This window comes from Helicoverpa zea, chromosome 24, assembly GCF_022581195.2.
Source record: "Helicoverpa zea isolate HzStark_Cry1AcR chromosome 24, ilHelZeax1.1, whole genome shotgun sequence".
NCBI classification, from domain to species: domain Eukaryota; kingdom Metazoa; phylum Arthropoda; class Insecta; order Lepidoptera; family Noctuidae; genus Helicoverpa; species Helicoverpa zea.
The window spans coordinates 795,143-806,617 of record NC_061475.1 but is presented as its reverse complement, the minus strand read 5'-3'; the positions used below and the strand labels follow the sequence as shown (position 1 = coordinate 806,617).

The 11,475-nt window shown below is 40.0% G+C and overlaps 2 protein-coding genes and 1 long non-coding RNA gene across 8 annotated transcripts; 1 reads left to right on the top strand and 2 right to left on the bottom strand.

Moving 5' to 3' along the window:
• The first annotated feature begins 366 nt into the window (after nucleotides 1-366).
• LOC124642338 lies at nucleotides 367-1,432 on the top strand. Of its 3 annotated transcripts, none has more exons than XR_006985753.1 (3): nucleotides 367-559; nucleotides 1,185-1,247; nucleotides 1,336-1,432. It is a non-coding gene; the product is annotated as an uncharacterized LOC124642338 (long non-coding RNA). The 3 variants fall into 3 exon arrangements; XR_006985755.1 differs by lacking the exon at nucleotides 367-559 and adding an exon at nucleotides 926-966; XR_006985754.1 differs by lacking the exon at nucleotides 367-559 and adding an exon at nucleotides 926-990.
• Nucleotides 1,433-5,295: 3,863 nt separating this feature from the next.
• Nucleotides 5,296-9,871, bottom strand: LOC124642449. Of its 4 annotated transcripts, none has more exons than XM_047180875.1 (2): nucleotides 9,035-9,871; nucleotides 5,296-5,477 (listed from the first exon to the last, which is right to left on the bottom strand). In XM_047180875.1, the coding sequence occupies exons 1-2, from the start codon at nucleotides 9,321-9,323 to the stop codon at nucleotides 5,464-5,466; spliced, it is 303 nt and encodes a 100-aa protein (XP_047036831.1). In that variant the 5' UTR covers nucleotides 9,324-9,871; the 3' UTR covers nucleotides 5,296-5,463. The 4 variants fall into 4 exon arrangements, with proteins under 4 accessions (XP_047036831.1, XP_047036832.1, XP_047036829.1 ...); XM_047180876.1 differs by having other exon boundaries at nucleotides 9,047-9,871; XM_047180873.1 differs by lacking the exon at nucleotides 9,035-9,871 and adding an exon at nucleotides 5,555-7,560.
• Nucleotides 9,872-9,897: 26 nt separating this feature from the next.
• LOC124642150 lies at nucleotides 9,898-10,661 on the bottom strand (the record flags this gene model as incomplete). The annotated part of the gene is made up of 1 exon (XM_047180463.1): nucleotides 9,898-10,661. A coding segment is annotated over exon 1 (747 nt), but the record flags the coding sequence as incomplete, so codon positions are not given.
• Between the last annotated feature and the right edge of the window lie 814 nt (nucleotides 10,662-11,475).

Here is an 11,475-nt window from a genome sequence, read left to right as displayed (position 1 = left end):
TAAATTTTATCAGTTTTTGACACACAATTTTAGCTAAATATGATGTTTTAGTTATAATTTGTTATTGTAAGGAATTTGAGGCAGCTTTTAAGTATAAAATAAACAGAAATCTCTAAATTCGTGCTGTGAATATAATCTATGCTTACCCTACGAAAAAAAATACTGACAGCGCCAATACCATTATTAATATGTGGACAATATTTTCTTCTCTTCTGTCATAGAGGAAAGTAATATATCGGATATCTTCTGTCTTCGTATTGTGTTTAAGCTTGTTTGTTTTCGCCGGTTTTCGCCGTAATTGTGATAAAATCATGAAGTAATTTTATATTTCTTGTTATAAAGTTAAAAATAATATTCAGTCCAAATGAGAGGTCGTCTCACCCTTCGTCGGCTCAGGTTGAAACTCTGGTTGAGTTTATGGAGCAAAACCCTGGCCTGGCGAATGGTTTCGTGAGAACGCAAAATGCCAGAGAGCGAAGTCGAAGCCAGTGGGAGGAATTAGCCGTGCGCTTAAATAGTATAAGGTGGCACCATCAAAACCTACAAACAGTGGACCAAGGTTAGCAGTATTTTTTTTTGCAGCAGTAGCAGAACCACTTCACATTCCTTAAAGCAAACCACTTATGCGATAGCCGATAGTCTTGGTTTCAAGTGCGTTCCTTTCATAATATCCATTCATAAATATTTTATTTTGATTTTATGTAATCTTTTTCAATTCTTGACCAAGAATATTGTGGAAATGGAGACAACTTATTTTCTTTTTAATTTTAAATAAATGTTTGATTGTAGTATTGGACTGACAAAAAAAGCGCCATTAAAAAAAAAGTTGCAGCACGCTCTGCTGCTAGGCGTAGGTGGGATGGAGGACGAAATGATGCTAACTGAGGTTGAGGAAAGGATTGTTGCTTTGTGTGGTGGTGAAAGCTTTCCACAGGAGATGCACATTTAGGCATTCAGCCGTTTCCGGTAAGAAATTCAGAAATGCAATTGGTAAGTAATACTAGAAACACTCTGCAAGGTTGGCTGTCGTTTTTTACGGTAAGAAATTCAGAAATGCAATTGGTAAGTAATACTAGAAACACTCTGCAAGGTTTGCTGTCGTTTTTACAGCACCCATTTTTTTGTGGATTAGACCCTTTATAGTGTTAAGTGAATTTTATATTAAATTTACCTTCCTGTTTCAGGAAAATGATACGCCGTCTCCATCACCCGAAGCACAACCTATATACAATACTAATGATGACAACGTAAGATATTTTTTAATTCATAATTTTATGGAATTCATTATTTTACACTCTTATCTAGCATTTTTTTGTTTATGTTAACTTATTATAGATTAATGTACCACAACAACAGCAGAGTCAGGCACGGCCTACTGAGGAATCAGCAGCTATTGTATTTTATGTAAGCTATTTTGTACTAAATATGTCTGTATATCAGCCTGTCCCCTCCAACTGTAACACTTTCCCATACGCCCACACCTTCACCTTCACGCCGTGGTTCCACCCCAGTAGCCTCCCCAGTCATTCCAAGAACTGCGGCTTCATCATGTAGGTAAAAAATACATTTAAACAGCATTCTCTACCATTAGATCGAGAATTTTAAAATGTAAATATTTATCTTTTTAGTTTCACGTCACACAGCTTCAGTGGCTTCACCTTCTCGGCGCTCTAGGACAGTTCGTGGTAGTCGAGGTGGTTCTGTGTGTAAGTACAAACTAAAAATAACCATCAAAACAATTTTTGAGACAAATCACAACGAAAGGCAGCTATTTATTTAAGAGTTTTTATTAACGCATGTAGTAATAGGTGTTCTCTTTTCAGCACGTCACAAGTCTTCAGTTGCTGCTCTTCCACCATTACAACGGCGAACGGAATTCTCCTCCATGACTGAGAGATTCCTGAGGTTGGAAGAACAGCAGCTGGAGATACAAAGATTGAATACGCAGATCATGCAGTCCTTTCTGGAGAGGAGTGCAGAGAGGGACAGAATTTTTGTTGAAGCTGTAGCTGCAGTCGGTCAAGGGCTGCAAGCATTGGCAGAGGCCGTCAACAGAGATAGGAATTCTCCTACATGACTGAGAGATTCCTGAGGTTGGAAGAACAGCAGCTGGAGATACAAAGATTGAATACGCAGATAATGCAGTCCTTTCTGGAGAGGAGTGCAGAGAGGGACAGAATTTTTAGATGAAAGTTGTCTCAAAAGGGATTCAGCGCTTGGCTTCGGCCTAAACTAAACTTCGAGGTCCTAAACTAGGTAAATTGTTATAGGTGGTTGAACAATAAATAAGCTAATTTACATAAGTTTGTAGGGAGTAGCCCCACATCAGGAGTTAGGAACTAGAAATGTGTTACAGTTTCGTCATAGAATCATCATGGTAGGCGTGAGTATATCGGGCGAGGAGAATAAAATTCATTGTTACAATACAATCAGCGCTTTAATCACACTTCGAAGCTTAACATCCAATAATTCTCAATAATCATGTAAAATAGGAAATACAGAACTCCATCGACACGCCACAGATCACGTGACCACCATTCACAAAGCCCGAACCAATCTGACTGTCATAAGAAACAAAAGGAACGGCTGTCATTACTTTTCTAGGCTGCCAGTGCTCAGTGTTGTGTCAAGAGCGAGAGGTACAATGAGCCTACAATAAACCTCCTTGGACTATTCTCATTGCACCTAACACTCTTTGGAGAACCACCACGATTTATCGAAGCGCCGTCAAGTTTATTTTTTTCAATTAAAACAAAATAAACATCAGCTAAGATTATTGAAAGAATATTTAAAATTGGTCCAGTAGTTTTTGAGTTTATCCATTACAACCAAACAAACAAAGTTTTCCTCTTTATAATATTAGTATAGATACATATTGTCACACCCAGACCACGGCCAACAAGCATGCTCATCACACAAATGTCGACCGAACCGGGAATCGAACCCAAGACCTCAGGTTCAGCAATCCGGCATAGTTAATTGTGGCTGACTTAGTAATTTAGAAGCCAACATACATTTTTGGGGCGAATAATGATAATAAAAAGAAGTCTATTTAATTAGCACCCATTAATTATGACGTGAACGCCAAAGCCCATTCACGAAGTTTCGCCTTCGTAATTGACCTAGAGCTAAATCGGCGTTGGATGGTAAATCTCTAGTTTGCCTCCTTGTTGCTTCAGCAATTATTTCAAGCTCTTCTACTCTTTCTTCCTCGGAAATAGAGATTGCCGGAATTCCCGCGCGATTGCACATGTTGTGCAAAACACAACATGCAATTACTATTTTTGCAACTACATCTGGATGGTAGTCGAGTACTCTGTGTACTAATAAGCACCTAAATCGTCCTTTTAGGAGGCCTATTGTTCTCTCAACTGAGTTGCGAGCAGTTGAATGACGCTTATTGTAATAAGCTTCAGGGGAATTCTCTTCAGCGCCACTAATTGGCGTCATGAGATAGGCACGCTGAGCATATCCTGAATCACCTGAAAAAAAAATAACTATGTAGTTTTTATACCTAGTAATTAGGCTTATATTCTGAAGCAGGGTCAGGAAAGGATCTACTTACCGAGCAAAACTAATTCTTCACCAGCATTTGTTAATGCCTCTAAATGGTCTTTGATAGCACTATAATTAAAAATGAAGCTATCGTGAGTAGCTCCTCCATATGTGGGATCCACATGTAAAATATTTAAATCTGCATCTGTTATCTGAAAAAGAAATAAATTACAATGACTCTATTATACCTAATTATAATTGATTACAACATTGAAATCCATTTTACCAATTGCACATTTCTTGCATGGTAGCCCTTTCGGCAGTAAAACCGTTCTTCGTTCTCTGCTGGTCTCTTCATTGCCACCAGAGTGCCATCAATACAGCCTATGGTGGCTGGAAACCCAAACCTTTTGTAGAACCTGTAATTTACAATAATCACTAACATGATCAACTGTAAAAATAAAAGGGTCAGTTTAATTATAATAATATTAAAATTATATTATATCTAGGTACTAACCTTTCTTTTAAAATTTGCCTTTCTTGCTGATTTTGAGGAAACCTTATATATTTTTTTACTACGGCCGGATTGTTCAGAGCTTCCACTACTTCATTTATGCAACGAGATGCAGACGGTTGCGATAAATAAGTTCTGATGCCCTCTTTAATAGCCTTCTGGTAACTGCCACTAGCCAAGAATGATAAAGTACATAGTATCTGTGAAACAAGAAATCAATAAAAAATTTAATACCTACTTTATCTGGATTTAGTGAAAACAAAATTGAGACCAATTTGGTTATTTTCATGCTTAAGAGAATACCAATATTATAACTGAAGTACAGAGTCTTTAAGACTAACATGAAAACATATCAGCTGGCGGGGAAACCACATAAAGGGAATACTCCTTATTAAGAACTAAGTGTTTTTCTTATTATTGTGTGCTTGATTACAATTTTTCAACTATAAACTGTGTCAATACTTACTTTTACACGAGTTGTAAGTCCTTTGCCTCGACGTTTTGTGGGCTTTATCAGGGGCAGTAAATCAGACTCCAGTTGGTCAATTAGCTCCTTTGACAATCTATATATGCTCACATAGTCATCATCGCGAGTTAATAAAGATAAACTACGAATTCTAGCAGATTGTCGACGCTTTTCTATATTATCTAAAGCATGAGCTTCTTCTAATAAAGATTTAAGCAAAAACATTCTAGCCATCGTTAAAGGTAGGCACTTAATCACTTTAAAACACTTAGAACTTTATTTAAACACTATTTTAAATATAATAGTCTCTAGATCAAGTTGGCAACGGTACCTGAAACAAGATTCTATAAAGAATTTTTCGCGCAGATTTATAACCTCACAAATTTTCACTGACGAAGAAGAGCAAAAATTTACAAATTATACATTACATGGTATGTCCAAGCCTCCCTACCATAGGGAGCATTGGACACTTTTGACATAGTTTATAAAAAAAAAATCGGTAAAAAAACTTTTAAGTTAAACGGTTTTGTCTTATGTGCACTGAAAACTAGAAAATAAAAAATAGTTACTTACCTGTCAACCTACGTAGGTGGTCCCGGTCATATTAGACTAAAATAAAAACGTGGGGCCCATTAACTATTGCTGTAGTACTCTCTTCTAAAGGTATAATAGGTGTGGATTGCATCGACTTACTATAATTGTAACTGGAGATTTTGACAATCAATAATTAATAACAGAAAATACACATACCTTTCATTAGTTTTCTCTTTATAACGATCCGAAACCGCAACAAAATATTTAAGTACTTTTACGAGTGTTTGTTCTATTCTATTCTATTTTTATTTATGGCAATCCGTGTCGATGTCAATGTCGACGATTCTGCCAATGACAAGTGAAATGAGAAGCAAGTCGTGCTTGTGATTAAAAAAACAAAAAACAAAAGAAATTTAAGATGCTGTTGTAGCCGATCTTGTGTAACTTTAACTTGTTAGTAGGACGACACTGGAACAAACAGAAATACATTTACATATATAAAAATAACAACAAAATGTTAGTAACATATAACATATAAAATATACCACAACCTAACTGTAGCCTAAAATAGGCCACAGTTTATAGTTTAATGTTGTTTCGATGAATAGACATTAACAGCAACTGGAGCAGTTCTGGACAGGAGTGTGATAAGAGGGAACGGAAATTAATAGGGAGAGGAATTTTGATTTTTTGGAGACGACCATATAAATCGAAAGAGGAGTTATTAGGGCAGTTAAAAAATATATGGTCCAGGGTACCCTCATCCAATCCGCACTCGCAGAGGGACGAATCCTGCACCCGAATTTTGCGCAAAAAGACCGGAGTGCAACAATGACCTATCCGTATTCTGCACAGGACTGAAATAACCTGTTTGGGGTATTTTTTAAAATGGGAGAACCACGGTTTTGGTTTTACAACCGGTTGGATAGCGTAATAGGAGCTGCCTTTCTTTTTGCTGGAGATATTCCACCATTCCTGCCACGAGGTGTCAAGACTCAATTTAGGAAGGTTTAGTAGGTCATGCCCTTGAAGGGAGAAGTGTGCAAGGTCAGCTGACTCAGATGTGCATGCGTCTTTGGCCAAGGCGTCGGCACATTCATTTCCCTTTATACCGCAGTGACTGGGAATCCAAACTAGGTGGACTTCTTTTTCTTGCCTAGCGCAGGAGTAAAGGGACTTTTTAATTTCCAGGACAATAGGACAATGGAGTTTAGTTCGAAAGGAATTCTGGGATAGGGCTTGGAGACAACTAAGGGAGTCAGTAAAGATAACTCCGAAGTTGATCTCATGGGACTCTATAAAGCGACAAGCTTCCAATAATGCCACGCACTCGCCTGTAAATATAGAAGACTCCTTTGGACATCTAAATTTAAGAATGATTTTCGAGTTCTGATAATAAACCGCGGCCCCAGTGTAACCACCATTAAATTTGGAAGCATCCGTGAAGAACCTTTGAAACCCAGTCCATCGTTCACCCAAAACCGCATTAAAGGCCGAATTTGCCGATGGGGAGTTTTTAGATATGCCAATGTTATAAAATATTTTAGGAGTAAAGCAAAGAACTTCATAGGAGTAATTAAATAAGGGAAGTCTGGGATGTGATGTAATAGGGGATTCTAAATTTTGGAAAAATCGGAATGCTTTTAGGAAAAGGGGGAGTTCTTTATGTTCCCAATATTTTGAACTGTGACATAGGGTGTCAAGCTCTCTGAGTTTTGGGATGAGAGGGTGGGATGACTTGGGAATAACCCTGGATAGGAATCGGGAAGCGAGATACTGCCGTCTTAGGGCTAGGGGGGGTTCAGCGCATTCGACCTGTAAGGCGTTAATAGGCGACGACTTCATGCAACCTGAGATGATACGAAGGCATTGAGACTGAATCCTATCTAAACCGGCCAAGGCACCTTTGTTACCTGGAATCACCAGGTGTGACCCATAGTCCAGGATACTGCGGACTAAAGCATTATAGACTAATTTCATGGTGAAGGGATGGGCCCCCCACCAGACACCTGCGAGAGCTTTTAGAATGGAGATTGCTCTTTCGCATCTCTTAATTAAATAATTTATGTGATGGATGCCGGATAATTTGGAATCTAAGTAAACGCCTAAAAATTTTGCTTTTTTCGCTATGGGAATGCCTTGTCCTTGGATGTTAACGGAAACCTGAGGGATCAGCAGTTTTCGGGAGAAAATCACTACCGAGCTTTTTGGGGCAGATAATTGGAGGCCATGGTCCAAAAGCCATGTGTGCAGAGAGTCCAGGGAGAGACAGAGAGATGAGGCAGCGTCCGCAATTGACGGATTGACTACATACAACACCAGATCGTCGGCGTATTGTAGAAGATGACAGTCAGAATTGAGGCAGGAGCCGATGTCTGCTGTGTACAGGTTGTACAGTAGAGGGCTTAAAACTGAACCTTGAGGAAGGCCCTTCCACGTCTGTCTCACCTCAAATACCTCTCCCTGCACTCTGAGCATCAAAAAGCGAGACATGAGGAGAGCGCATATACATTGCACCATCTTACCCGGAATCCTCAGCTGTAGCAATTTTTGCCTGAGAACTGGAAGAAGGACGCTGTCGTATGCGGAAGATATGTCAAGGAATGTGGCTACAGCGGATTCATTTTTGGAAAAGGCTGTACGGATATCGGTAACCAGAATTGCCACACTGTCCATGGTACTCAGCCCCTTTCTGAAGCCAAACTGATTACTCGGCAGTAAATCCCTCGACTCTACCAACCACTCAAGTCTGTTTTTAATTAAATGTTCAAGTAACTTGGCCAAAACTGAGGACAACGCAATTGGTCTAAGGCCATTCGGATCATCAGCAGTCTTGCCGGGCTTCAAAAGAGGAATGACTATCTGAATTTTCCACTGGTCAGGAACCCAACCAAATTGGTAACAATAATTTATAATTCCTAAAAAATATTGTTTAGCATCAGAACCGAAGTGAGCTGCAAATGAATACGGTATGCCGTCCATGCCAGGGGCGGTATCCCTAACATGACGTAATACCGCATCAAGTTCCTCCAATGAAAAAGGTTCATCCAGGGGGTCATTCAAAATATTAACAGGCGGGAGCAGAAGTTCTGAGGAAGAAGGAACATAGGCTGGAGCAATTTTGTCGAAAAAGGATTCAGCAGTTTCTCGCGTGATGGGGGAAGAGATAGATGGGGAGCAGCCTCGCCTAAAACGATTAATGCTCTTCCATACTGCTGATATGGGAGTGGAAGGGGACAGAGAAGTGCAGAACTTGACCCAACCTCGACGTTTCTTCTTGTGAAGAAGACGCCGAGACTGAGCTAACACTCGTCTGTACCGTATAAGATTGTCGCTATTCATCGCATCATTGTACTGTTTTTCGGCCTCTTTCCTTTCTTTAACAGCCGATGTGCATTCTTGATACCACCATGGGGGTGACGGGATCTTGTTTCTGGCACAGTTGCGCAACGGAAAGATAGAGTCTGCGCTTGAAATTATGGCCGAGATAAAGCCATCGTAGCAGTTCTTAGCATGGCAGTGACCATTAAAATCTTGGAAACTTGAAGTTAAATTTGGAAGCATACTAATTTTCTCCTCCAGTAAAGATGCAAACCTCGACCAATCGGGTTTGGACAAGTTGTACTTCAATAGTGGAGGAGAAGTTTTCTCTAAATAAGTTTTATTAAGAAAAGTTATAACAATGGGGTAATGGTCGCTACCATGCGTAAGGGTAGTACATTGCCAATGAATTGATGCCGCCAACTCTACGGAACAGAATGTGAGGTCTACACAACTCTTTTGCTGTCCGGGAAGGGATCTACGAGTAGGACTACCATCATTTAGGATGCAAAGGTCTAGGTCATCTAAGATTTCTACCAAACCTTCCCCAAAGGAATCACAGCGATTGGAACCCCATCTAAAATGGTGACAGTTAAAATCACCCATGACAAGCACGGGTCCTACAATGTTGTTCAGAATATCCCTAATAGTAGCTAAGAACCTGTGCTGTGGGTGGGAGATATAGACAGATAAAACTGTGATACCTTCTACTCTACCTGCGACTATATTCATATCACCATCCAGAGCAGAAAGTGCCAAGGTCGACAGTGGAACACGATTATTAACGAGGAGAGCCGACCCTCCATAGCCATCAGATCTGTCACATCTGAGAACATTAAAATGTGGTATATTAAAACTGAGACTCGGTGTGAGCCAAGTCTCAGCAATTGAGCAAGCCAAAGGCTTGAATTTATTAAGAAGGAATATGAGGTCGTGTTTCTTATGCCACACGCTCCTCACATTCCATTGCAGGAATATTTGACGGGACGCCATTTTTAATTTTTGAAAGGAGATTTACTAGTTGATAGGCAACGTTGGACGGTATTTCAGCATTATTAGTGGATACAATAGTAGTTAAGAGTTTAATAAGAATTTCTATAATTGATGAAGCATTATTGCCGGTGAATGGATTATTTAGAGCGCAGCCATCAGGCTGTGAAGGTGCAGGGGAGTTAATAATTTGCTGATGAGCAGCTTTATCATAAGAGGGAGATAGAGGGGCATGGGTCTTCGGCTTGAGGAAAACGGTTTTGCGGTATGACTGAGTGGAGGTGGGAACTGCTTTTGTAGCATTCGCATAGTTGCGAGAAGCGAGTGGGACAGTTTTGCTGGCCTCAGCATAAGAGAGGGACTTCTCAGCCATAACAGTCTTAATGGCCTTCTGTCTACCCAGCTCCGGGCATGATTTGCTATTTGCAAAATGATTCCCCGAGCAAAGCACACAGAATGCCTCCGCCTCAGAAATGCTGCAACCATCACCAGGGTGATCATGGCCGCATTTACTGCAGCGGGGTTTAGACCGGCACACTAGTTCCACGTGACCAAACCTGCAGCACCTACGGCACTGGATGGTGGGATAAACATATTGTTGGACTGGAAGGGAAGTGTAGCAGCAAAACACCCTTGGCGGTAACACCTGACCGTCAAAGGTAAGGACACATGTTTCTGTGGATTTAAATTCGGTCACTCCATCAATTATCATTTTCCTATTTATACGACGAACTTTGAGAATTTCACCGCAACCTGAGGGGACTTGTAGGTATCTTTGGGCTTCCTCTTCAGTTAAATCAGTAGGAACACCGGCAACAACACCCATGCGGGTTATATTAAACGTAGGGATGGAGGCCACAAAGCTGTTCTTGGGAAGAATGTTATTAATAAGAAATGCATTTGCATCCTGAGGGGATTTAAATTCCACAGAAACACGGTTCCTGCCAACTTTTTTAACTCCATCACGGACAATGTTAACTATATTCTGTTTTTGGAGAAATATTCCAAAGGTAACCGGATGCAGAGAAGTACCGGCATTAGGCTGGGGTTCCAAACGAGACACGTGGACAATGAACGGTGCCTTATCTGTAGCAGAGTACCTGCTGCGGCCAACTAAATTCCTTTGTTGTTTCGGTGGTGGGGTTGACACGACAATGTTTGCATCATCTCCGGAGCGTTTCCTGGCATTCGAGGCAGATAAGTTATGGGAGTCCGCGATGCTGCAAGCAACATCGGCGAATTGGGATAATGAATAGTTAGGGGAAAGAGGAGCATATGCAGAGATGTCGGGAGGATCGGGATCGGGAGGTTTATTGCGATCCATCGCTAATTAAAACTAGTTATTTACCGAAACAACAGTACAACACTGGTAACGAGCACAAGGACAACACACAAACACAACAATAAGTCACAAAAGGTCACTAAAACACTTGAAAAAACTGAAAATTCTAGGCACACGTGCTAACCAATAACAACCTGCGGCGAGAAATCCGAGTGTTTGTTCTTGACAACTCACAGAAATGACAGATAGTCTATGGATGAACACCGTTACCAGTCGGTAACGTAAACTACCCAATAAAAAAAAAAACAAAACTATGATCAGAAATCAGAATAAAAGGACCCCCCTTTTATTCTGATTTAAACATGTCTCCCAACTGCCCATCTCTCCCCTACCTCCCCTATAGATAGACAGATTTTGACAGATCTGTCAAAATCTCGAGTTTAATTTAGTTCAACTTGTCAACACGCTCGATAGTGTAGCGCAGGGGGGGACACTCCGTACATTGTGACAGCTAAGTAAACGAAGAGTCGCCACCTTTTATTTGGCCCAGAAACTATTTACTATCTAAAAGATACCTTAAATTACCAACAGATGGCACTACACTATAATCGATTTTGTTTGTTAATATAAAATTATTTATGCAATATTAATTAGAGAAAAGTATGAGGAAAATATTAGACACTTTAAAAAAAGATAAAATAGGCGAATAAATTAAATACGGTTTGAAAAAGCACAAATATCAAAAATCTAAAAAGACCTGGTGTCAGTATTCCAAGTAACTTAACAAAACCGATCATAATAAATATCAATATGGCGGTATTTTGCATTCCGCGTACACGCGTAAATAAAAAGTAATATATAATAATTATTTGT

Bases quoted from the DNA above. Each gene is read 5' to 3' on its own strand.
- LOC124642449 (XM_047180873.1), bottom strand. From the start codon at position 7,529: ATGGTGCAATGTATATGCGCTCTCCTCATGTCTCGCTTTTTGATGCTC.